Below are 27,697 nucleotides of genomic sequence, written 5' to 3' on the forward strand. Positions count from 1 at the left end.
TTGTGTTAAAAATGTTTAGGAATTAGAATTTTATAATCTTATAATGCTTTAAAGTATATTAAAACAGCATAAGCTTTAGTCTCTCTCTCTCTCTCTCTCTGTATATATATATATATATATATATATTATGTATATATATATTCAGAATTTAGTATCTATTTTTGTTTAAAACTATTATGAGAATAAAGATTAGTTTGTCCTTATAGTTACTGATTATTTCATATTCTCTGTCTTTAAAAAATCAGGAGCTCAGTAATGGTATTCACTAGACTTTTAGGAAAGTGGCATATTTTTCCTGTTTTAACTGCACATATATTCACAACACTGAAAAGAATGAAAGTTGAGAAAAGAAATATATTGCTGGCCTTGAACTCATAGAGATCTGCCTGCCTCTGCCTCCTGAGTGCTGGGATTAAAGGTGTGCTCCACCAATGCCCAGCAAGAATTATCTTTTTAAAACATTGAGGGTTAGTGAGCTTATAGGTCAGAGCTCTGGGCGCCAGTCCTGATAACTGAGTTTGATGCCCAGAACCCACATGATGGAAAGAGAAGCAATTCCCACAAGCTGTTCTTTGACTTCACCGCACACTATGGCACATGTGTGCTCCCCCATAAGTGAATAAATGTAAAAAATTCTTATTAAATAACTTTCAAAAGCAAAGGTATTGCTTGTTAGACTTCATTAATTGTTCAAAGTTTAAAACTTTTACCTATAAACTCTGAATATAAAGTCATTGGTTTTTAATATTTTATTTCTTGAATTTACAGATTCTTTTTGAGAGGCTGATGCAGGCTGTAGACCTTGCCTTAAAAATTACTTTCTCAGCCTTTAATTCCAGGATTTAGAGGCAGGTGGATCACTGTGTGAGGCCAACCTTGTTTATATAGAGTGAATTCCAGGACAGCTAGGGCTACATAGAGAAATGCTGTGTTGAAAAACCAAACCAAAAGAGAAACAACAACAAACAAACAAACATGAACATGTCTCATACAGTCTTCTGATGCCTGTCATGGCACTCTACTTGGGAAATGAGCTATTATATTTGTATGCTGCACTCATTTCAGAAATGGGACTCATTTCAGAAACATTTGTTGGAGTTGAGTCAAGGAAAACATCTTTAATCTCTCCTTCAATAGTCTACCTTAACAAAAATTAATGTAGGGAAAGGAGGGTTAAATCTTATCTGACTACACTGTTGTGTTCTGTTTTTAAATGAAAATGATAATCTTTGACAAAGGAAAAAAAAGAGTATTGTTCAAATTCAGAGTAGGACTGAATGTGGGATTCCCATCTCTCTGGCTGGTTCTGGCTATTCTGGGTTTGTGACATAATTTGCCAAATGCTTTAATTTTGTGTAGGTTAATGTCATAAGACTTCTGCCAATATATGTGAACATACCAAGTCATTCTGGTGGATACCCCAATTTTAAAACCATTTCATTACTTGAGTCAGTATTTAGGAGAGACAGAGGAGGGGGAGGGAGGGAGGGAGGGAGGGAGAGAGAGAGAGAGAGAGAGAGAGAGAGAGAGAGAGAGAGTATTGCAGGAGACAGAATCCAGGACTTGGTTCATGCAAGCCAAATGCTGTACATCCTCAATGTTTGAAGTAGTATTTATTTTAGAATATTTGGAAAGCTATTCACAACAATCCAAACCTCAGTAGTGTCTGGACTGAGAGTTGAAACTTAGTAGAGTTGTGGGCCATTACCATTGCCTTCATCCAAATCTTAGCCATTGCTTTACTCAATGTTACTTAAAAGACACCCCCCTCCCCCGACACACACACAATTTCAATACTGTAAATCTTTCCCAAATCTTTTTAAAGCCTTTAACTCATGGTGGGGATCTTTGAGCATCTGCTTCCTCAGTGATTCTCTTGTTTTTACAAGATAATTCTCGAGATCTTTCTTATTTAAACCAAGGAGGGGAATGATGCAACTGGGCTGCAGAAAGAACAAAGAAGTTAGGATAAGACCCTGAAAGTGAAGATAGCAGAGATGACTAAATAGTCTGAGGCAATCTGTGTAGACATCAGATCTAATCTTCCCCTGCACTGAGTGCTTGTGACAAAGGCTGGGAGGCCCGAGGCCTTGCTGGGTATCATTGTTAGAGGCACTGTATTCCTAATTCCTCTGTGTTGTAGTAAGGATGTATAAGAAAAGCATATCAGTGTGGAAGGGCTGGAAAAAACCACAGATCCACACCAAGATGTTAACCAAAGATGAAAAGTGTAGACCTTTGCTCAGACATTTGTACTTTTACAGCCCAAGGAGAAGGTACACCACAAAAATACCTCTCCATCACAGTTGCATCCAGGAGGGATGCTGGGTTAGCTGGTGCGATTCCAAAATGACTCTAGCTTGTGTCAAGTTGCCATAAAACTCTCAGCATACTAGGGTTTAGGTTTGAGTAATAAGCCAAAGCATGCAAGATCAACCATCTACTGAGCTAGACAGATGAGTGAGAGCTTTAGGACTATGAAGATATATGAAGAAACTCTTTTTTTTGGGGGGGGGTGTTCTTCTAGACAGGGTTTCTCTGTGGCTTTGGAGGCTGTCCTGGAACTAGCTCTTGTAGACCAGGCTGGTCTCACAGAGATCCGCCTGTCTCTGCCTCCCAAGTACTCGGATTAAAGGCATGTGCCACCAGCACCCGGCAGAAGATACTCTTAATGGCCCTAGCTATTAATCTTATGTTCCTACTAAGTGCCAGAAGCACTTTCACAATTTTATAATTCTTTCTGCAATTCTCAGTGTCACATGCAAGGATTTTTCAGAATTATCAATCAGGCCTTTACTTTTTCTCTGTTCCTTTGAAGATTTGTCCTTTTCCTTGCTTGAGAATCACACTGACCTTGCTGAGTTTCAATGCTTCCTGCTCCATGATTTCTGTCTGTCCTGGAGGGTAAGACTTTTCTTTTGGACTAATTGGCTGTTCATTGGTCTCTGTCTTCTTAGGGCACACAGCTCTAAGAAACCGAATAGTGCTGGGCAGGGTGGCTCGTCTCTTGGCCTGGTAGGCCTTAACTTGCTATATGTATATAGAAATACAATCTGCTGAGTACATTTAGGGTTTCTCAGCTGTATACTCAGTTAAGGCTGGTTGGCATTGGGTAATCTCTCACAGGGTTCATCCTCAGAGAAGATGGAGTCTCCCCTCTCTCAAACTATTAATAATTGCCTATAGTTCTTCATCTAGTGGTTGGCCCTGTGAGATTTCCTCCATCTGCATTGGCATGTCAACTGGTGTCATTATATGGGTCTTGTTTAGGTGACCACAGTTTTGAGATTTTTATGGGCACAGCCTCCCTATCTTATATAGAAGACACTATCGCACAGCAATTGTCTGGTCTTCTGGCTCCTATAGTCTTCCTGTTCCACCTTCCCTGAACCTTAAGTGTAGGGTTTGCATTGCAGATGCAACAGCCGTGGTTGGGAACCTTAAGGTCTGTTCTCTGCAGACCAATGGTAGATTTCTGTAATAATCAGATTAGGACTAGAAATAAAACATATTTCATCATCAAATTCTCAGAAAACCCTAAGAAAGAGAAGAATGCAAATTCACCTGCAACTTTTTCATGAATTCTTTTACTCTTAAGGTTTTTTTCTTTCTTTCTTTTTTGGTTGTTTTTGAAGACAGGGTTGCTCTGTGTACTTGGATGTCCTGGAACTAGCTCTGTAGACCAGGCTACCTTGAAAGCACAGGGATGCACCTGCCTCTGCCTCCTGAGTGCTGGGAGAAGTTTAGTTCTCACCCTACCATATGGAGATTATTATCTGTGGATATAATGATACATATTTCGGATGCAGTTGGAAATTATACTGGTTTAGGAAGTAGGTTCTTCTTTAGAGACCATGATCTCACCATCCACTGGTAGTTGGTTAGGTTTATAGTACCAAACGTCCATTCCCTACTATTGCAATAGCCTTAAATCCAATTAAATGGGTGTGTTAGTTATCCCCAAGATACACTGTTGCACCACTGGGTATATCTTGTTGGGCTGGTCATTTTTACCAACCAATGTCATTATAGCTGGGTAGGACTGCTGATTGCTTTTCTCCCTGGATAGTTTGTGTATCATCTTTGGGAACTATTGTAAACTCATAGCTGATTAGAATAACTGAGGACAATGTGTTTTGATTGTGTCATTTTAAAGAAAGTGATGTATTTCAAGAACCATTTTTAGAAGCATATAGCAAGGAGATATCTCAGTCTATAAAAGTACTTATGGTGCAAGCATAAGAACCTGAGCTGACCATCTGGTCTACCTGAATCAGTGGGCTCCAGATTCGATGAGAGAGCCTGTCTCAAAAAATAATGTTGCCGGGTGGTGGTGGCGCACACCTTTAATCCCAGCACTTGGGAGGCAGAGGCAGATGGATCTCTGTGAGTTCCAGGCCAGCCTGGTCTACCAAGTGAGTGCTAAGACAGCCAGAGAAACCCTGTCTTGAAAAAGAAAAAAAAAAAAAGTGAAAGCCTGGTGTTGTGGCATACCTGCTTGATCAAAGCACTTTGGAGACTGAGGCAGATGGATCTCTATGAGTTCAAGGTGGCCTGGTATACAAAGGGAATTTCAGGACAACAAGGGCTACACAGAGAAACCCTATTTCAAAAACCAAAAACCAAGCAAACAAAAAAAAAAAACCCAAAACAAATAAACAAAAAAAGTAGATAGCCATTGAGGAGGATACCCAGTATTGACATCTGGACTCTGCATGCATGCCCCTCACTCCTACACATGTGTACACATGCAAATATATGCACACATAGAGAGTGTGCACTGGTTAGAGACACTTCAACCATGGTTGCTTGTACAAAGCAAATTCTGCTCTCTATGTACTTTCTGTCCTCATCAGCTAGTAACCTCACAGATCTTTGTAAAGTGTTTGGAACCTCAATTTGGGGCATAGCTACCTGGTCCAATGAGGGCAGTGGCTTTAATTGGGAGATTGCTACCTGTGTGTCCTTCGTGATCAGTGGAAATAAAACAGGGATGAAAATGAGCAGGGCCACAATGAGAAAGGGAAGTGATTTTCTATTATTTATAGGTATGGGATAGTAGGTGCAAGCATTTACCTACCCAGTGGGGATTACAGATCTAGAGCCTGGACTGCCCCTGCTCTAGGACCCAGTGTATTCCTATCATATTTCTTTTCTGGATGGTCTAACCTGTTTTAGGAAGAGAAGCCACCAAAAGCTGTCCGCCCAGATAGGGCTGAACAGCCACAAAGCAGACAGTACCAATGTCTCAAGACAAGGTTTCTGGTTCTCAATCCCCACCCCATTTTCACTTTGTATTTTTTTTAAAAATGTGGAATAGTACATAAATTGTTCAAATTCTTTTCTGTAAGAGTTTTCAGACTATTGACTGAGAGCATTTAGAGAGGTTTGTTGTAGATGCCATTGTAAGCAGAAGAAAATACAATTAGGAACAAAAGGGACAGTGGTGCACAACTGTTATTCCAACACTGGGGTGCTGAAGCAAGAGGATCAAAAGTTTGAGGCCAGCCTGGGCTACATGGTGAAACCTTGCCTTAAAGAAGGAGGGGTAGGGGTAGGAGAGGAGGAGGAAATAGAGGAGAGGAGGAGGGAGAAAGTGGGAGCTTTCAGTATCCTTGCTGGTTCCCATAGTTGCTGCCCAGCTCACACTCCCTCCAGCATTTGCCATCATTTGTTTCTTGATGAGAGCCATTCTGCCTCTCTAAGTAATTCTTTTGGTTTTTTGTTTGCTTGACTGTTTCATTTTTTTTTTCCCAGACAGTGTTTTTCTGTGTAACAGCTCTAGCTGTCCTGGAACTAGCTTTGCAGACCAGGCTGACCTCGAACTCACAGAGATTGGCCTGCATCTGCCTCCTCAGTGCAGTGATTAAAGGCTTGCACTGCCCCCTCCAACTACTCCTGAGTGGTTTTAATCTATGTTTCCCTGATAGCTAATAATTTTGAAAACTTGCAAAATATGTATTAGCCATTAGCATTTCTTCTTTTGAGAACTCTGTTCAATTCCTGTCTTAGGGTTTCTATTGCTGTGAAGAGACACCATGATCATAGCAACTCATAGAAAGAAAACATTTAATTGGGGTGGCTCACTTACATTTTCAGAGGATCAGTCCATTATCAATCATCACAATGGGAAGCATGGCAGCCTGCAGCAGAGGTGGTGCTGGAGTAGTAGCTGAGAGTCTTGTATCTTATAGGCAGCAGAAAGTTGACTGAGACATTGGGTGGTGTCCTGAGCATAGGAAACTTCAAAGCCCACCCCCACAATGACACTCTTCCTCCAACAAGGCCATACCCACCCTAACCAAGCCACACCTCCTAAAAGTGCCACTCCTTGTGAGACTATGGGACAATTACACTCAAATGACCACAATTCCTTAGCCCAGGTTTAGATTTTTTTCCTTCTTACTGTGGCCCTGGCACATCTGAACTGTTGAACTGTGCATAAAATCTGCACAAAATTGTGCTGTCAACATCCTGTCATGGGAGAGAGAGGGCCTCCTGCTCTCTGAGGGTTTATAGGCAGTTAGTGGTTGCAGTGTTTGTGTGTGTGTGTGTGTGTGTGTGTGTGTGTGTGTGTGTGTGTGTGAGAGAGAGAGAGAGAGAGAGAGAGAGAGAGTTTTTCAGTGGGTAAGTTGCCCATGCTGATGTAAGTAATCTCTCCCCCATGTTCCTGAAAACAACCTTTATTACACTCATTGGGTAAAACATGAAAGGATATAAAAGTATAAAAGTGAAAAGGGGTTACTTAGGAAAAGTATGGGGATCAGCAGATGGAATGGACAAAAGAGGGCAGTAGGAAGTGGTCAAAGTACATTCATGTATGAAAATGTCATAATGAAATCTATTACTACATAAAACTAATATATTCTAGCAAAGAAACCTTTAAAAAGAGAGGGACTAAGGATGCTATATGTATTTAAGTAAGTGGAAAACATGACTCAGTTAACTGATACTGCTATTTATATAGAATTTGTAAATCATATACTGCATATCTTAAGTACACATGAATTTAAATAAATTGTTTGGAATACAGAAAAGCATTTTAATTTTTCACCCACAGAAGTATCTTTTAAGTAAGTGTTCACCCTTTATATATAAGCTTATGCTTCATACCAACACCCAAAGCTTGGAGTGGAATCTTTAGGAATGACTGTGTGAAACTCTGTACTACCTGGGAAAGCAGGAGCTCTTTCTCCTTACTGGCCTCTTTACCCTGTACTGCTCTCGAACTCCCACACTCCTGCCCAATGAGGGGCTATAACAGAATTTTAGAATTTTTTGAGAGGGCACTTAGAGAAATTTGTACAGCCTAGAGAAAAGGGAGGCACAGACAGTATACTGACCCATTGCAAAGCACCGTCTTCCCAGTTAAAGTTGTCTTTGCAGTCCCACAGCCCTAACTGGCTGCATCTTACTCTTTCAGCTAAAACCTTTCAACTAGATGATGTTCTCCCCCAATTTCATCACAGAACTTTGACACAGAAAGGCCTATATTTCACATAAAGCTGTTTACAAGAAAACGCTTTAGGATATTTTTATGAAATGAGAGATACAGGGGCTTTTTCCAGGTAAATTTTGTAAACTTTTACTTTGCTTTTTTTCCCTAATTTAAAAAAAATGTATGTCACTGTTTTGCCCGCATGTGTGGATGTGTTACACACGCATGCCTGGTGCCCACAGAGGACAGAAGACTTGAGTGGACCACCTGGAACTGAAAGCTACAGGTGGTTGTGAGCCATCATGTGGATTCTGGGAATCAACCTTGGTCCTCTGGGAGAGCAGACAATACTCTAAACCACTGAGCCATCTCTCCAGCCTCCCTGATTTGTTTTTAAAAATCTGAAGGGAAGATACTTCAACAGAGCGTGCAGGTACTTGAGAGTCGGGTGTCTAGGTATCGCCATTTGCAGGGAGAGACCCGAGCAGGCCAAGCAATGACTAAGTACACTTTCTGTTACACAGAGATCAGAGTGTGTGCAACGCCAGCAGCATCAGTGCACACACTGTGCGGCTACTAATTTACAGTATGGGCCTCTGTTTCTCAGGAGCTCCTGATGCGTCCCCTGCTCCATGATTTTCCCGTTTTGCAGAACTACAATCAGATCTGCATTCTGTACTGTGGAGAGTCTGTGAGCCACCACTAGGCAGGTCCTCCCTCTCCGGGCTTTTTCAAGGGCATGCTGAACCACCTGGAAAAGAAAAGGACCAAGTGACTGCCAGTTTGGGGCAGATGTTTATGAGTTTGACAAAGTTCAGTCATTAAGGTAATCTAACAATGTTCTTTGCTGCCCTTGCTTATTCTCATAGAAACTGTCCAAGCTTGGTGGTTTGAAAATAAAATTAACCCCTAACAGAAGTAGCATTATTAGGAAGTATGGCCTTGTTGGACTAAGTGTGCTCTTCACTGTGGAGGTGGGTGGGCTTTGAGGTCTCATATATGCTCAAGCCACACCCAGTAAGACAGACCACTTCCTGTTGCCTACATACCAAGATGTAAAACTCTCAGCTCTTTCTTCAGCATCATGTCTGCCTGCATGCTGCCATGTCCCACCATGATGTCAATGGACTGAACCTCTGAACTCCAAGCCTCCCAATTAAATGGAGAAAAAGTACTCAGAATAGGACTGGGCTGGAAGAGCATTTATGACAATGGGTGTATAGATGGAAGTTTCTGTCCCACTGGTCCTACAGCCATTTAGTCCCAAAAAAATATACAGAGACTTATATTAATTATAAACTGTTTGGCCGATAGCTCAGGCTTCTTATTGGCTAGCTCTATCTTAATTATTAACCCATTTCTATTCATCTGTATGCCTCCATGTGGTCTTGGTGTACTGGTGATGCCCAGATCACTTGCTTCCTTGGCACCTACATGGCGTCTCGCTGGCAACTCACTCTCTGCATTCCTCTTCCCAGAATTCTCCTAGTCTGATAGCCCCGCCTATACTTCCTGCCTGGCTACATCCTGCCTGTCCACTGGCTGAAATAGCTTTATTCATCAACCAATAAGAGAAACATATATTTACTCATACAAAATGGCATCATGGGTGTAATTGGAATGGTTATATATGTAAGGAGATGGTCCCAAGCTGGAAGCCAAGAGGCAGTATTCCCATACCTGTGTCCCCTCACCACTTTGTTTTTTTTCTAACCCCAGAAAATTCTGGGGAAGTAGATAAGCAGGATGTTCTCCCCACAGCTGCTTCTTACTTTAGACATAGACTACTAGGCTACTTGGCTCAACACCAATGGAGAAGAACAACCTAGAGAAGCCCATCTCCCTGGGCTTTTCTTGCCTGGACAGACGTATTCAGATTTGGAATCATTTTGATAGGAGATGAGTTCAAAGGAGAAAAACTTTTCAGAACCTGGTTGCCTGGCTGCAACCCTTTCCCCACCACCTCTGGGACTTCAGTTCCCCAATCTGACCTTGGTCTTCATGATACTGCCCACTCCTATTTGACATGAAAAAATGAAGAAGGTGTTACCTTCTCACTCTCGTTGTCAAGGGCTGAAGTGGCCTCATCCAACAGTAAAATTTTTGGCTTTCGGAGAAGAGCCCTTGCAATAGCCAGTCTTTGTTTCTGGCCGCCGGACAGCTGCACTCCTCTCAGTCCCACTTGAGTGTTGTATTTCTGTTTCCATTAGTAAAGAAGGCACTTTAGCAACCATGGGAGACAGACATCTAGACAGTTCAGATTTCCCTACTCTTGAGAAGGTGAGTCCCAACAAGTGCTGAAATCTATTCTTGGTCCCTTTTGTAAATAAATGTGAATGGAGTAGTCAATACTCCATCTCATGTTGTACCCCTGACCTGATCCCAAGGAGCAGACCTTCGCTCTTATGCTTCTCTGAATTCCTTTCTAGTCTCTCCTTCCCTTCCTTTTTTTTTCTTTCATCTTCTTTACTGGGATAGGGTCTCATATAGCCCAAGCTGGCCTTGAACTCTCTATATAGCTGCTGATGATCTTGAACTTCTGACCCTCCTCTTTCACCTCTTGAGTACCAGGATGATAAGCAAGTGCTAGCATGCCCCACTTATGTGGTGCTAGAGACTGAACCCAGGACATTGTGCATCCTAGGCAAGCAGGTTAGCAGCTGAGCTACAGTCCCAGCTCCAGCAAAGGATACCTTAGAATTAAAGCACAAGGGGAAAAAAATAATGAAGAAAAGTTCTTAGTAAACACAGATGAATTTATAGTACTTGCCATTTTCGGTTCAAAACAATTCAAAATATTTAAAACTACTGGGCAAAACATGAGGTATCCTCTCTCATGCTAATCCTCTGTGAGCCTGTACCCAGATGGCAGGATGCAGCCCTCTGGGTATGTGTCTTCTGCAATCACAGAGGCTGGCATGTGTGTCCCACCCACACTGAAGCGTTCACCATCACATTCTGCTCCTCTCAGTGTCTCTGTGATGTTCCTACTGCTGCCCTCACCAGGGGCCTTTCTGGTTCTATTTTCTTTTCTTTTTGAGCCAGGGCCTCAAGGAAGTGGGTCTCGAACTTGCTCTGTAGTTGAGACTGCTCTCCAGCTCCTAATTTCCCTCCCTCTACCTCTCAGTGCTGGCATGACATTTATACATGACCACACCCATAATGCTCCCTGGATTCCTGAAAAAGCACACAGAAGCCTAGGTTTCTTGATGCTCTCCTATGTTTTTTATTTTTAATTAGTTAATTAAATGTGTATGGTGTTGTGCCTGCATGTGTATCTGTGAACCATATGTGTGCAATGTCCTTGAAGGTCAGAAAAGTTTGTCAGGTTCCCAGGAACTGGAGTTACAGGCAGTTGTAGGTGCTAGGAACTGAACCCAGACCCTCTAGGAGAACAGCTAAGCTCTTAACTGCTGAGCCATTTCTCTAGCCTGCTTTTATTTTTAATACAGATTCCAACTGTGCATCCCAGGCTGTCTTGAGACTTGCAGCCTTCCAAAAGGGTTACTTTTAACAGTTGATTTTTGTTCTTTAAAAATGTCAACCTTAGGGAAGGTGCCACAGGCTGTAACCTCAGAACTGGAGAAGTATGGAGGCAGAAGAATCAGGAGGTGAGCTTAGCATATGATCAACATTTCAAGGCTTTCTCTCTCTCAAAAAAAAAACAAAAAAAGAAAAAAGAAAAAAGAAAAGAAAAGAAAAGAAACAGCAGCAGTAATAAAATACTTAAAAATTAGTGTGGTGTGTGTGTGTGTGTGTGTGTGTGTGTGTGTACCATGTGTGTGCTTGTGTCTGTGGTGTGTGTGTGTACCATGTACCACTGTATTGAGGTCAGAGGACAAACATAGGAAGGCAGTTTTTGTTTTTCATCAAGTATGTTCTGGGGACAGAACTTCGGTCTTTAGTGTTGGTGGCAAGTACCTCTACATGCTAAGCTATCTCTCCATCCTAAAACACTAATATATTTTTTTAATCATGTCATTTGTCTGTCTAAAAACATCTAGAAGCATGCCTATCTATTAAGATGAAGTTCCAATGCTTTAGCCTGGGGTTTTTTACACTTAGTACTGCTCTGTTTTGGCCTCACTTCAATCCTTTATTGTTTGACACCTGTATCAGTGTTGTAAGATCTCCCTTGTATGCAAAGTTCCTCTTAGGTATCTATATTGCTTTGTGTGTTTATTCTATCTGCTCAGAATGCTTTTAACCTTTCCTTCCTGGAGAACTCCTATGCAGTCTTCAAAGCCCAGTTCCAAGGAAGATCCTCTGTGTAGTTTTTTTGCCCTTCTCCATGTGGGACTCTGAGCATGGCTTTGTGTTTTGCCTCAGCGGGAGGCTTAGTCTTTTCTTGCTTGTACAATCTTGGGCCAATTCCTAGTAATTCTGCTTTGTTTGTTTGTTTTTGTTTTGCTTTTGAGACAGGGTCCTTCTGAATGCTGAGATTATAGACATGCCCCATCATTCCTAGTGTACTTTCATTTTCATAAATCTTTCAAATCCATTTCCTTGTCTTTCTCACATTATATTTATGAATGTAGACTTTTAAGAACTCATTCCCTAAACTTTCCTAATGGATCTCCTGACTCCCTATCTCTTCATTACTCCATATCATCACTTACATTGCTGCTAGATGAGTAAATATTCAATTCTAAACATCATTCCTATCCCCAAACCTTCAGTAAGTCTTTAGCAACTTTATTAAGATTAAAATATCTTTGCTTGCTGGATGTTTAGTCATAATTATCCACTACTCTAGACATCACATGGAAAAGGAGTCCCAATAGAGGCCTTGTTTAGATTAGGGTGGCTTCTGGGAATGTCTATGGGGAAACTATCTTGACTATTTTAATTGAGATGGCAAGACAAACCCACTGTGGGTGGCAGCATTCCCTAGGTAGGGGTCCTGGGTTGTGTGAGGAAAGAAAGGGAGCTGAGCACAGGCTCTTAGTGTGTTTCAGTGGTTTCTATATTCGTAGGACTTCGTTTGCTTTGCCTGAGTCATCTTCCATAAGTAATAAAAGCTCAGTGGTTGACAAAGGACAAGGCTGAGTAGCTTTGTGTGTGGAGTAAATAAAATAAATTAATAACTGTTTATGTGGGGATTTTGAGCCATCAGGACACAGCAGATAGGTGAACCCATAAATTTGAACTAAAGCAAAAAATAAGTTTTCAGAGACTGGCAGGGTGGCAACCATTAAATTTGCTAACTATTTCCCAGAGAAATAAGATTGGTAAAATCTAGATGTCTTCGAAGAGTCTGCTGTGCCTTCTGTATGTGGCACTTTGCCATAGTGAGGATGTCGGGGAATTAGCCTTGTCTTTCAGTTTTACCATGGTCTTATAGTTGGACAGATGTTGAGATACATTTGTTTGCTTTAGAAAATCTATTCTTGGCCAGGTGTGTGGCACATTCTTTTAATCCCTGCACTTCTGAGGCAGAGGCAGGTGGATCTGTGTAGGTTAGAGGCCAGTCTGGTCTACATGGTTAGAACCAGGCCAGCTAGTAGTGAGATCCTGCCTTTAAAAAAATAAAGAAATAAAGGAAGGAAGGAAGAAAGAAAGAGAGAAAGCTGTTGGTGGTGGCACTGGCCTTTAATCCCAGCACTTTGGAGGCAGAGGCAGGAAGATCTCTGTGATTTCAAGGCCAGCCTGGTCTAAAGAGCAAGTTCCAGGACAGCCAGACCCTGTGTAGAAACACACACACACACACACACACACACACACACACACACACACACACACACACTATCTATCTGAAGAAAATTCGGTAAATCCCAAGGTTCACTTTTATTTCCCCTACAAATTCTTAGTTCAGCTTGACACCATGTCTTTTAAGTTCATACCCTCACCCAAGGCAGAGTGCAGGCCACATAAAGATATAACACGTGAAAGTTCAGTACATTATATATGAATGGCTATCAGGCTTAGAAAAGAAATGCATAAAAGTATCAGGTTTACTTTTCACATCTAACTTTTGTGTATGATGATATTAAATTCAGTACTCAGCAGCTTTGTAATTCACAATTTCAGCTGCTTTCTTACCCCGGGGAGCCCTTCGATGAAACCATGGACGTCGGCTGCATCTGCGACCTCTTTGATCTCCTCTAAGGGCACCATGCCACCGCTATCACCATAGGCAATGTTCTCAGCGATGCTACAGTTGAAGAGTACAGGCTCTTGGGAGACAATGGCTGTCTGGGAGCGCAACCACTGCACATTCAGTTCCTTTATATCAACACCGTCCAGTAGCTTCAGGAAAAGAGTGGAAGAGAGTTTGTTAGGATCCGACAGCCAAGTCATATTATACTTTGTGGAATTCGCACATGAACAAACCATAACAAGAAGCCTAGAAATCCAAGCTATTTTTTGAAGTCTATGTTGCCAAAGGAAGGTTCATAAATCACCTGCTGGACAGGAGCTCCTAGCTTACAGCTTACTGAAGGCTTGATTCCAAACATACACTTCTAGAAATGACCACAGGGTTGGAGTATACCTAGTACTCTGTCTTGAAGTCACCTAGAAAATGATCAACCTCCCCCTCAAGTATAACAACACTCCATTACTGATACCCAGCAGGAGAGTTGGCACATATGGATAAAGAAGTCTGCCTGTAGAGATAGACACTTTACTCTGAGCCATATGTATTCATTCACACGGCTGTTTGATGGACATGCCAGGACTCTAGGTACTGAGGAAATAATACAATGCAAAACTCCCCCCTCATGGTAATAGTTTATGTTCTACATAACAGACATTAAGTACACCAACGACTCAGAAAGGGAAGGTGACATAAAGCCAGGGTAATAGAACAGAAAGCGATTGAGGCAGAGGATGTCTTGGATGGCTATGGGAAGGGACTTTGAGACTAAGCCATAAATGATGAGACACAGGCAGCAATTGAGAGATGAGTAGGTGGGGGAACAACAATGGATGCTCAGCACACAGAGAGAGGGAGGGGGTGAGGAGAGGAAGTGTGGAGAAGAAGGTAGGAGCCAGATAGTAAAGGGCTTTGATGGTATTAAACCTCGCTTTTACTTAGTGGGGAGCCACCCCCAGTGGTCTCAAGCAGGGAGAGTGCTTATGCTACCTGAAAATAGATAGGTGACACCAAGTCAGGGAGTTTTATGAACAGCTCTGCTTTCCAATATTTGTTGAGAATCTATAATGGGGAAAGACTGTAAATTGTAGGAGAACAGGGTCAGCATGGCAGCCTTTAACTTTTAGGGAGCTATCATTCCACGAGGGCTTAGGGAAAGATGCAAGCTTTGTGAGAAGGAGAGGAGAGAGAGTGGTAGGGGAGGGTAATAGGAACACAGAACATGAGGCATATAAGCTAGAGAAGGTAAGAGCAAGGCAACAAATGTAATCCTTGGGTTCAAAGGAGGAAGACATTGCTTCTTTTTGAGATCAGGACTCTCAGCTTAATGGAGATTGATTTGGAAAAAAGCCTTAGCCTTGCAAAAGGTCTTGACAGCGGAGGGTGTGGAAGGCCAGTTAAATCAGCCAAACAGTGGAGACCATTGTCTGACTAAAGCCAGAAGGGGTAGGGAACAGTGATACTGTGAGAAGAAAAACTGACTTGCCCTCATGCCCATATTTAAAAAAGAATTCCACAGCTTCCAGGGTAAAAATTACAGCTGTCAGGAAGGCTCACGACCCCTTGGGTTATTGTACTTAATTTCCCACCAGTTTTGCTATATGGGCCTGCTGTTTTCTTAGGCAAGAGTAGAGAGCAGAAGCTTTTTGTTTTGCTTTTTTTTTTGGTTTTGTGTTTGCTCTACTAGGTAACCTAGGTTTACCTGCACATTTAAGGGTTTGTCACTAACCCCCAGCTTAGGTGTTTTAAATTCATCTTACCACTTGTCCTTTCACGGGGTCATAAAATCTTTGTAGCAGTTGAACACATGTGCTTTTCCCACAGCCACTGCTTCCGACAAATGCTACAGTCTTCCCTTTCTCAATGCTGAGGGACAGGTCACGAAGGACAGGAACTTCCGGGCGACATGGATAGAAGAAAGAGACTTCTCGAAATTCTAAATTCCCTTCACAGGTGTCCTGTGAAAGGAAGAGGGCAGTATTTACAGGGGATTTAGGAAGGTTGTACCCCCATGGCCACACCCTGGGTAAGTGCTCTCTGTAAAATGTGCATGTTTCTATACCATTTCAGTTTCAAATTCATTGTCTCTGGAGAGCTGCTGGCTGCCGGCTGGACCTCATCAGTGTTTGTGTTTTTATGTATGTAGTTCTTATTGCCTTCAGTGCTGGACTATGTTCCCACAAAAGAGTCTATCAGTTTAGGGCACAGCCTGTTCTGCTGACTAGTTGGCCACCTTCTCTAAATAAACTTTTTTTTTTTTAATTTAATGTGAGCTTTAAAAACCCTTTATTGCTTAACTCAGAAATGCCTGGCTCCTTATAAGAAACTCTGTGTATAAGTTTTTGAAAACTGGACTATGTCCTATAGTTAATATCCACTGCTCTTTGGACTCTGATCTATTTGTACTTTTAGTTGATCATTGTCAGTAATATTTAGGTAAAAGTTTAGTTTTCTCTGTGTTTTTCAATCTCTTTAGTCATTGGTGATTTTTGTGTAAACTAATAATTTTCTATGCTAATGATACTCTTTAAAACCTTCCCAGAACTATAACTAGATGGTGCTTGATTGTTTTATTTATTTATTTTTGGCTCAAGTTTTGAGGTTGTTTTTAATTTCATGTTAAGCCTTTCTCCTTCCTGACCTCCTTTTCTCCCCCCCCCCCACGTCTGTTTCTCTTCTCTCCCTTTTTGCTCTCGCTATCCTTGGGTGTGGGTGGGTGTTTGGACATCAGAGCTTCATTCATACTAAGTACATGCTCTACCACCAAGTAACACCCTCCAATTACATTAAAATATTTTTGGCTTTTGTGATCAAGGTAGATGCAGATTAAGGTTGGACTTTCAGACAAATCCCTTAACCTTACTCAGATCTAATAGTCATGTGCCTAGGATAAAAAATCACAAAGGATGTTTGATAGGGGTGGAGCTCTGTGGAGGATCGCTTGCTTAGTATCTGAGAAGCCCTGGGTTAGCTCTCTAGTACTGTGCAGGCTGGGTGCAGTGGCACACGTCTGTGAGACCCTAGCATTTGGGAGGTAGGTGTGGAAGGATCAGAAGTTCAAAGATCACTTTGGCTACACACTGAGTGTGAGGCCAGCCTGCGTGACCGAAGTGAAATCCTGTCTCAAACATAACCAAACAAATAAACACATGTTGGATGGTGGTGGCCAGCACCTTTAGTTCCAGAACTGAGGAGGCAGAGGCAGGCAGAGCTCTGTGAGTTTAAGGCTAGCCTGGTCTACAGAGTGAATTCCAGGACAGCCAAGGGTACACAGAGAAACCCTGTCTTAAAAAAAAAAAAAAAAAAAGGCTGGAGAGATGCCTCAGTGGTTAAGAGCACTGGCTGCTCTTCCAGAGGTCTGGACTCAGTTCTCAGCAACCACATGGTGGCTCACAACCACCTATATAATGAGATCTGGTGCCCTCTTCTGGTTTGCAGGATACAGGCAGACTGAAAACTGTATACATAATAAATCTTTAAAAACAAAACAAACAAACAAAAACCATGTTTGATGATAGTATTCTATTGTTGAAGGCATGAAACCCTAAGATGTGGTTAAATGTTCTAACAGCAGAATAAAATATCTACCATGATGTACACCAGATCTAAGGGGTAATAGAAGTCATTTAGTTTTGATTTGTTCCTTTTCTATTTTGCTCCTACAAACATACACTATTTGCCTCAGTGTTAAAGCACCACAGAAAATGGAGAGAGCAATTAATTTGACACACATTCTGGTGTCTTTGGTAAGTTACAGAGAGATGTTCTAGAAAGCCCCTAAACCTTAATACATTTTAAACCTTATTCTTATTCTTTTTAATTGAAATATGGAAAATTTCAGTCTTATATAGATTTGGAGAAAAATGCGATAGACTTCTATGTGCCTGTTAGCTCCCTTTAGTATATATCAGTACTAAATTTGTTTGCCAAGATTTTTAAAAGCAGAAGTGATAATCTGAAATATTTTATAATAAAATCCTGAATAATTCTGTAGTCCTTATATGAAATATTTGTGATCTGTGTCATGCATGTCGTTCATCCTGTCTCCCCTTTCTTTCTCCTCAGTTTTTATTTGCTCAGGGTTCTGAAGGACACATAGCTGTGATACAACTCAATTTCTCTTTGAACTTTTAGAGAGAAATAAAAGCAGCATTACACTCATATAAACTTCAAGATTTTAAAAAATTTCACCTTCTTTACCTTCCAAAAAGAAAATATGCTTGATTTTTCTGTGATGTATCTTTGAGCATTGCATTTTGAGAATGTTAAGGCATTTTTATTTTTGTTACCAACCATGTACACAAGCACCTTATTAATTATACAGCCCTACTGGTACTGTGTTACCTTAAGCTGTCATATAAGTCAATCTACTACTAAAATTCTAGAGAAAAATGGTGTGTTTCAAATGCAAACTTCAAGTATATACCTAATGATGACTCTAATTTTTAAATATAAGATGCCCAGAAAGGTTTTGACATTGGACACTTAGTTAATGTATAGGACTGTTATCAAGAAGTATATCTTCAAATTATTTAGCTGTTTCTTTTTCAATACCCACAGTCTTAATGTTTACAGTTAAACTTGTGTGTACAATTTAATAAATATTCAATTGCCCTTTTCGTCTTCTGAAAATGTGTTTCCTATGAAAAAACTGTGTTTGACATTAAAAGCATTACTACCTTGCAGATGTGATTAGAGAAAAAGAATTGAAATTTAGTCAACATTCATGCAAGACCCAAAACATCACTGTCTAAATATATTTTGACTCAGTAATCAGTCTCTCATTGAACATTCTCACGACATAGGGCATATAAGCTAAAAGAATATTTTTTTAACATAAAGTATATTTTAGGAGTAGAGGTGAGAATCTGACCAGAATGAAGGGCCCATCCTTTCTCCTTTGTAGTGCTAAGATTCTTCTATACAAACTTGCGGTGGTTGATGTTAGAATATTCTATGTTAGCAGTACTTGTACTGAGAAAGTCAACACATGACCTCTAGTTATGCTTACTGGTCTTTTCCCACTGTGACTGCTGCTGTCTATAGTTGGTTTCTTTTTCAGCAAAGCAAACAGATGTGCAGCTCCGGCTTTGGCTTTGGAATATTCAGGAGCCCAAATAAGTGTTTCTCCAATGGCCACAGCACCATACGCAATGGCAGTAAAAATTCTGTTGAAAGATAAGACATCGGCATCTCAGGCCTATCATAAGAACCGAACTTGAGGAGAAAAGGGAGGGTTAACAGAGATCAGACAGCGTTACTGGTGCTGAGGGCTTGACAGTGGCTTCTCTTCCTAGCGTTCTGCTAGGTGCTCTGTATGGCAAAACAACCTTTGAATTTGAGTTATCTCAAAAATTCCTCTTCTGATTAGTTATCAAAGATTCCAAGCAGTGAGCATGAAAGCTTTTAGCCACTTTGATATAAGGTGTGCTTGTTCAGAGATTTGGCAAAGAATGCACTGACAGTATGGAGAATGTGTCCCTAGTGGTGAGATCTGATGCAGGGCCCTTCTTTGTTCACATGTAATGTAGTTACAGCCGGTGACTGAAGCTGGATTAGATCAATCCTCTGCCTTAAGCGATAAACTGTTGAGAGAACAAAGTAGGGGCCTGCACTTTCTTAGCCTTCCTGCAGTGACTAAAGAGGAGAAGCTGTGATCCTGTAGTTTGCTGTAGATTCTGATCACAGTTTGGACACATTATAACCAGGCAAGCCAGCCAATGGTATTTGAAAGCACACAGGACATTCGCAGAGTTGTGACCTAACAAGCAGTTAAACATTTTCTTCCTAGTTTTCTGTATCCTTTTAGATGTAAAAAATAAAGAACAATTCAGCTACAGCTGGACACACTTCCCAGTAACATTTAACACTAGGTAAAAGGGCATTGTGGAACCCAGCTGCTTGCTTGTTTTGATCCATCACAGACATGTCTGAGAGGTCTGGAAGGGTAGTGTCCCCAGCACTTGGGAGGCAGAGGCAGGCAGATCTTTGTGAGTTCTGGGCCAGCATAGTCTACAGAGCAAGTTCTTGGCCAGCAAGGGCTATGTAGAGAGACCTTGTCTCAAAAATCAAACCAAAAATTCAAGTGTGTCTGAATTCCTTGTGAATTTCATCTTTTCCCATGTTGTGACTTCCCAAAGGGGTGGGGGTTGCAGTCTCTTCAGTGATCTTGACCTTAGATCCCAAGTCCTGCTGGTTTTACAAGGAAACATAGTGGAAATAATATAAAAACAACCAGTTTACAGGGTATCTGTTGCTAAAACTACTGTTGTTAATAGTTTTTTGATACTGATATATATTTATTACCCTTTAAAGAAATGGTTTATGGCTCAAAATGCCATTCAGAAACTAGACATAAAGCTGTAACAAAGTATTGTTGGATTTAGGTAACATGCTAACTATGTTTGTTGTTATTTGATTCAAGGTCCCGCTATGTCACTTAGTAATTACACTCTTCTTGAAATTACTATCCAGGCCAGGATGGTCTTCAGCTCTGGATACCTCTGCCTCAGTCTCCCGAGAACCGGGATTACAGGCATGTGTTTTATGCCTAGCTGTATTTGTTTTAAATGCAAGGTAAAGTCATGCTGGGTCAAACCGAAGTCTTGTCTGACCAAAAATCAGGATTTAGCAAGTGGGGTGAGAAGACAGCTGCACTAGGAGTGTGGTGGCCTGGATCCTAAATGTACAGGGGTGGGGTGGGGCTTCTTAGAAGCCAGCAGCTGAGAAACAGCCTAGTATGTGTCTTAGTCACTGATGTATTGTTGTGAAGAAACACCATGACCAGGGCAATTCTTTTTTTTTTTTTTTTTTGCTTTTTTTTTTGTTGTTTGTTTTTTTTTGTTTGTTTGTTTTTAGAGATAGGGTTTCTTTGTAAAGAGCCCTGGCTGCCCTAGAACTTGCTTTGTAGACCAGACTGGCCTCAAACTCACAGAGATCTGCCTGCCTTTGCTTGGGATTAAAGGTGTACACCACTGAGCCCAGCTTCAAGGCAACTCTTATAAAAGAAAGCATTTATTTATTTAGGGGCATGCTTATAGTTTCAGAGGCTCAGTCCATTATTATCAAGGTGGGGAGCATGGTGGCACACAGGCAGACATGGTACTGCAGAAGTAGCTGAGAGTTCTACATCCTGACCCTCAGGCCCACACCAAGTGACACACTTCCTCTAACAAAGCCACACCTCTTCATCCTTCTAAGCTTTTGAAAAGTTTCACTCCCTGGTGACTATGCTTGCTTTCAAATATATGGGGGGCATTCTTATTAAAACCACTATAATGTTATACCCATCTGAATATCCATCCATCCCCAAATTTCAACTTCTAGAGTCATTTTAAGCATTAGGCACAGATATTCCGAGGTTTGTGTCCTTGCCAGGTCCCTCTTTAAAATACAAGTGTTACTCAGAAGGAGTTTCCTTAAAGCCTTGTTCCTGGGGGAGGGCAATGACCTAAAGAATGGAGAATAGAGCAAGAAGTCTTGAGAGAGGAAGTCCCAAAACCATACTTGTCTTTGGTGTATTGGGGGAACTAGGACTGGTGGGCATTATACTGCGGTACCTAGATGGAGGAGAGCATGGGTTCTGTGGTGATGGGCTACCTAGGGGCCTAGGAGGAGAGCATGGGTTCTGTGGTGATGGGCTACCTGGGGGCTGATTTGGGGATATTGATCTTCTTCATTTCCCCCATTAGTATTCTGTATAAAGTTAGGCCAATATCCACATGCCTAGACATCTGGTTTGTTATTGAATTTGCCTAGACTGACTCACCTAGCTAACAGTGGGCTAAACTGCAAGCCTCTACAACTCAACAGGCATTTAATGTACAGCAACCAGGGATGAACTCAACAATACAGTCAATACAGTCAAACCAGGTTCTTCAAACTCTGCTCAAACTCCTGGGGCTTCTGGATGGAGTGTCTACATAGAGAAGTGATCATCAACCTCCAAGCCAAACTGGGCTTAGGGAAGCTCACCCAGGGGTGAGCCATGAGAACAGTCAGATACAGTAACAGATATTTAAAGTTACTAAAGTACATTAATTTCATTAAACAAGGAACATACTACAGGTCATAATTGACTTTTCCATTGAACTAACTCTTGATACACAAATATATATAGCAGGAAGTAAATATGGCTCAAACAAGATTTCACTGAATGTAGCCCAGGCTGGACTTGAGCTGAATTCACTATGTAGCTAGGCAAGGGGGGCTTCCTTCCCAGCCAGCTTTCTCCTTTAAAATTAGTTTTTGACTGGCATACCAAGTATTGGGGTTCATCATGGCATTTTTATATATTTTTGACTCTGTAGCTTTCATATCTTGTCCTTGTGAAGAAATCATTTTTTGTTTTGTATTTACTTATTTTTTGTTTTTTTTTGGTTGTTGGGAAGAAATCTTAGGATAGCATATGACACTCAATCCAACATGAAACCCTTTGGGTTGGCTGGGTAAGGGAAAAGGATGAGCAGGGAGTTAGGAAGGAGCAGCCTGGCACGCTGAGGGTCTATCCCCTTCCACATTAGTTGTATGGGCTTTCTAACATGGACAGTGCTGCTGCCTTCTCACTACACTGGTCCTTCCAAGCACACATGAATACTATGAAATACCAACACCTATTATAACTGTTAAGATAAAGCCAGAATTTTTTTTAAGGTTTCTTTGAATAGAAGCATCTCCTAAAGCACAGAATGAATGGTTCCAGTTTTAACACAAAGCATCCAAATAGGAATAAGCAGCATATTAACCAAGCCCAATCATTGTGTCTTCCCTGGGCCCAGCTTCAGTTTGTAGAACTTGAGTGACTGACCTATCCTGGGAGGAAGTTTAGCATTCCTCCAGCTGGGTTCCCAGGATCACATCTAAACTCATACTTATTTGCCTTGCATATGTGATTGGATTTTTTTTTAAATATGACTCCTAATTGTAAACAGGAGCCAAGAATATCTATATGTTACATGGTGGTTATCAGAATTAAATGCATAAATGATATTTGGCACCTGGAACATAAGAAGTGTGAGGGAATGAATTGGTGTGTTATTCCTTTGATGGAATGAAGAGTTGCTGGGACACTCTGCTGGAAAATGAGCTTTCATACTTTTGGAGAAATACAGTACACAGTAGTTTTCATCAGAGTGGACAGATGCCCTAGAATGTAAGGTCCTCTTTGGGTGGAAAGTGGAGAAGCTGTCATCCTGGAAGGGCTCATTCAGTGATCTTTCCCTGGCTCATTCTCTTTCCCATCCAGATGCAATACAGAGGTTCACTCCTCCTACTCCTCATCCTTTCCATGATGGATGGAGGAACACTGCAAACCACTGAGATTGAAATGGTATTCCGGAGCCTGTGAATGTTTTCAAACACATGATACCATCTGACCACCTAGGAGATAATTAGGCCAGGAACTTCCCAGTTCACAAATTAGGAAACTCCAGCCTGTGAAAATGTTGCAGTTGGCCAAGGATCACACAGATTTCGATGTGAGCAAGCCTCCCACTGACTGTTTCCTCCACATGCCCTGCTTTCTGGTGCTAAGCATGGTGTCTGCCTCATGCTGTGGTTCATCAGCCTTCGTCCCTGTCCTGGAGTCTGTCCAGGCCTTAGACACCCCCTCCACTTTGACTTCTCTCTGTAGATCCCTTCTCTGTTAATCTAAATGGCTTATATGCCTTTCTTCCAGATGACTCCAGGGGAGGAGCCAGCAGAAGTGGGCCACTGTCATGCAGCACCCAAGCAAAGAAATTTCTCCTGTTTGCTAACTAAGGTGGCTGTCTCAATGACAAGGATCAGTTCTTCTAAGCAAGATAAAGGCCTAATGAGCTTCTTTTTAGCCCTCGGGGTTTCAAAGCATCAGTTAGCTATGTTGCTATAGTTCTGATTGCTACATTTAATACCAAGAGTCCAGTGAAACTTTCTGCTGAGAACTATATTTAGGTTTCGAAGAACAAGACACACACACACACACACACACACACACACACACACACACACACACACGTTGACTGTCTACCTTAGGAAGTTTTCAAGCCTTTGTTATTACTGTAACACAGTGTCTTGATTTCTTTCCCTCTTACCTCAGTATTGTGCTTAGCATTTTCTGTGTGCACCACAAAGATGGAGGTGACTCACAAACAGTGGAAAAGCCTGAAGTGGTTTTGGTGGGAAGGTCCGAAGCCTCTGCTGGTCACCAGAAGTTTTTGGTTTATATTGTGAAGGCACACCTTTCATTTTTGGTTTTGGATAGAGTCTTGTTCTGTAGTTCATGTGGGCCTAGAACTCACTATGTACCTAGTTTGGCCTCCAACTTGCAATCCTCCTGCCTTGGCCTCCCAAGTGTTAGGACTGCAAGCTTTCGATAGGATACCTACTTTATTATGAGACAGGGGAAACTAAACTTATTTTGTATTCCCCAGACTCTGTGCATTCATATTGAAATAACCAACTGAGCATTGTCAGGCTAACAGGGAAGGGATTATTTTGCTACCCCTCTGAGTATGAGGGCACTTCCTGATCCCTGGCCAAAAGTCAACAGAATGAAAATGTTACGATCTTGTTTAGATGCTCATTTCAGGGAAAGTTCTACAATTTTGAAGATGACACTAGTCAGCTTTTGTCAGAAGGCATTTGTGTTCTCCTTTATAAAGAGGCCTTCCCCCCTCAGCAACAGCATGACAAACTATGAGTGCATGAGGAGACTGTGCTGTGGCACCCTCTGCTCACCTCCATTTTAAGCACACTGTCCCTTTCGGAAGAGACAGCTTATCCACCTGTGTAGTTGCAAGCTTTGAAAATATACTTGTGTTTTACTGGGAGAAAGTATATTACTATTACTATTATTATTATCTTTTATTTTATTTTATTATAATTGTGTGTGATGGGGTATGAAATGTGATATACTGCTGTTGAGTTTTTTCCTCCTTTATATGGGTTCCAGGGACTGAAATCAGGTCGCCTGGCTTGTACAACAAGTGCCTTTACTGGCTAGGCCATCTTACCTGCCCCATATCATTGTTTTAACAATAAGCTAAAATATGACATCCCCAACTTGGCCACAGTTCTAGGAAAAGTTTTTGTTAGTAGACTAAATAAATGAATAAGAAATTTATTCTGGTATGGAGAGCAAATTAGAATATAAATTGACATTCATATGTCCTTAAAGTATATGATCCTGGGCCTTGAAATAATCTTGGGTGTTTAATTAAAATCCATATTTCTGGCCCCATATCAGATCTGTAACTCAGACTATAGGGTGAGCTCTAAGTACCACCTTTTCAAACCAGCTCTGACATGGCTGAGGGGAAGATTCTTTTCTTTTTCTTAGGTGATTACAAAGCAAAGAAAGGTAGGCATGCCAGTACATACCTTTGATACTAACACTCCAGAGGCAGAGACAGGCAGATGTCTCTGAGTTCAAAACCAATTTGGTCCAGATGGGAAGTTTCAGCCAGCCAAGGCTACAAAAAGAGGTCAAGAATTTGAAAGAGAGCAAGGAGTAGTTATGTGGGACGGTTGGGAGAGGGGAAAGGGTGGTAGAAATGATGTAATTATATTTTAATTTAGAAAAATGAAAGAAACAAAAACACAAAACTAAACAAAGAAAGAGTAGTGACAAAAAATAAGAGGACAAGATGAAATATCTGCTGTGAGAGTTAAAAATCACTGGACATCCTACATTAGTGTGTCTAATAGGCTTGCTTTCTCCTAATAACTAAGATCAGATATCCTGACACCACAGTGCCCTGGCCATTTACAGGGCCTGAATGTTTGGAGTGTCAAGAGGACAGACAGCATGTGTCATGTTTCCAAGTATTTGCTTGACAGTCAAACTTTTGGAAGACAACGAAGTTTTAAACCTGGGAGTGGCCACATGACATCAGAGCCAAAACAAAGGGCTAACTTAACCAGGACTGTGAATTACATAAATTAGTCCATGTGATTCTGGGTTTTGTTTCTTGTTAATCGGACAAACTGGACTATGTGATCAGAATGACGCCCAAGGCAACACACCTTAATTGTGACTTTACAGACTCACATAGACAGCATTGCACATCATGTTAGAAGGAGGAAAACAGAACAGGGACCCTGTTTAAGACAGGGACTCACTTTGTAGACAAGGCTGGCCTTAAACTCACAGATGCCTGCCTGCCTCTGCCTCCTGAGTACTGTGCCATCAGCAGTGGTGCACCCCCAGACCCCTTCCCCACTCTAGTGCAATTTTAGAAACAGATATTTATTTGAAAGGAGCCCTGTCTTTAGGACGACTTTAAAGTCCCGTTCCTTGTGAATCTGTGTTTACTGTTAGCAGGCAAGATTTAGGAATCCTGATTTGGTGACTTGTAGATTGTTTCTTACCAGTATTTAGCCAAGAAATGTCCTAGGATATTTACAAATAAAAATATTTTTGTGTGAGTAGAAAATAAAAATGATCTGAAACTGTATGGCTTCAAATGAGTTTTGATCACTTTAAAAAATTTCTTTTTTAAATTTTTTGATCATTTCTTTTAATTGAACATATCCTCAAAGTATGTCCCAGCAAGGAAAGAATTCCAGGGAATATCAAGAGCTGTTGGAAGCCAAGACCTAGTGCTTCCTGAATAGTCCCCAGCTTAAAACAAAGCCATTATCATTAGGGACTGAGCCTAGATTTAATGTGAAAAAAAAGTATGGATTTTCTGTAGCTGTAACTGTCTAACAATGAGAATTGTGATATAAATAGCAACACTTCTGGTATTGTAGGCTCGGCAGCTGAAAAAACCCACACTCAACGTTTTTCCAATTGCAGTAGTTAGATGTTCCTATCAAGTGAAGAAGGTCCTCATGGTAAAACAGGGTCTGAGAGCACAAGCTACAGCAAGCCAGTTTGGGAGGAAGCTGCTGTACGGCAATGGTCAGTTCCTGATGAGACCTGTGAAACTCTACAAACATGGACTTGTGCTCATACGGATGGGATGAAAGCCAGAGTTCCCCAGGAAGAGGACACCAAGAAACTAGATTTGCTCCTGTAACCCACATTGTAGTGAACTAAAGCTGAGAGCAATTTACTTGGGAATTTACCACAGTTCCTTTGCATTGCATCGGTGTATACACATTGTGTAGTCCAGAGTTACTGCACCAAGTTTAAGTATGTTATAAGCTATGGAACTCTCTCTCTCTCTCTCTCTCTCTCTCTCTCTCTCTCTCTCACTCTCTCTCTCTCTCTCTCTCACGCACGCACGCACGCACGCACGCATGCACGCACGCGCGCACACACACACACACACACACACACACCTTGATTTAATCATTGAACAATGGAAACACCTGTCAAAATATTACAGTTTGCCCTGTAAATAAACACAAAAGTTACTTGTCAATTAAAAATAAAAAAACTACACACACACACACACACTATACATACATTTAAGTGTTTTAAGAAAACCCCTTCCACAGGAGAACTGGATGGGAATCCTCCATAAACTAGACACATGTGCATAACCCACTTACAGGGTTTATCTGCATACTTACGTGAACATGCCTTCTGGTGTCATTCGTCCAGCTTGAATCAAATAGGCTCCAAATCGAAATCCCGCTGCATGGGCGAAATACACAAAAGCATGGCTGACAGCGTAGCAGCTGCCAGTGATGTGCGCTCTCTTCAAGGCATTTCTGAAACACACATGTCAAATTACGGAACATGGGTGACAGACGGTCAATATAGTAAACTCAAGAGTGATGGATGTAGAGGACTTTGAAGTGCTATAATTCTGTGGATATACATTTTCTAAGGATTATAAGGTTATCACAGGGAAGACAGGCAATTTTCTCTATAGCTGTAGATGGTTTATTGTAACAGAGTTTATTTTCATATGAAAGAAAAACTAAGAGTTAAGGAGAGGGGGCTATGAGGCACTTAGAAGTATTCTCTAATTTCCACAATGTTTTACATTAGTAGAATACACAGTGACAATTAATTGGTGGTGTAGACCACAAACATCAGTGCAAATGAGTACAAAATTCTCTCTCTGATAAAGTTACACAGAGAACCAGAGGCAGTGTAATCAGGAGAGCCTGTTAAATAAGCTTGTTTCCTAGAGATTTAATGTAAAAGGGTGAGGAATCCTGTTTTCCTTCTTCCACACGTCATTGCCTCAACCTTCTTTCAGAAATAAGTTGACACTGGGCCAATG

At 41.3% G+C, this 27,697-nt stretch overlaps 1 protein-coding gene across 1 annotated transcript in view; it reads right to left on the reverse strand.

The window, feature by feature from the left end:
• Positions 1 to 7,991: 7,991 nt before the first annotated feature.
• LOC100770292 (ATP-binding cassette sub-family B member 5) overlaps positions 7,992 to 27,697 on the reverse strand; it is a 79,941-nt gene continuing 60,235 nt past the window's right edge. The window contains exons 22-27 of the mRNA XM_027416418.2: positions 27,036 to 27,176; positions 18,547 to 18,703; positions 15,296 to 15,493; positions 13,481 to 13,687; positions 9,489 to 9,635; positions 7,992 to 8,189 (exon numbers count right to left, since the gene is read on the reverse strand). Coding sequence (XP_027272219.1) covers positions 7,992 to 8,189; positions 9,489 to 9,635; positions 13,481 to 13,687; positions 15,296 to 15,493; positions 18,547 to 18,703; positions 27,036 to 27,176 — 1,048 coding nt within the window. The remainder of the gene's footprint in view (positions 8,190 to 9,488; positions 9,636 to 13,480; positions 13,688 to 15,295; positions 15,494 to 18,546; positions 18,704 to 27,035; positions 27,177 to 27,697) is intronic.

Source organism: Cricetulus griseus, chromosome 5 (genome assembly GCF_003668045.3).
Source record: "Cricetulus griseus strain 17A/GY chromosome 5, alternate assembly CriGri-PICRH-1.0, whole genome shotgun sequence".
Lineage (NCBI taxonomy): Eukaryota > Metazoa > Chordata > Mammalia > Rodentia > Cricetidae > Cricetulus > Cricetulus griseus.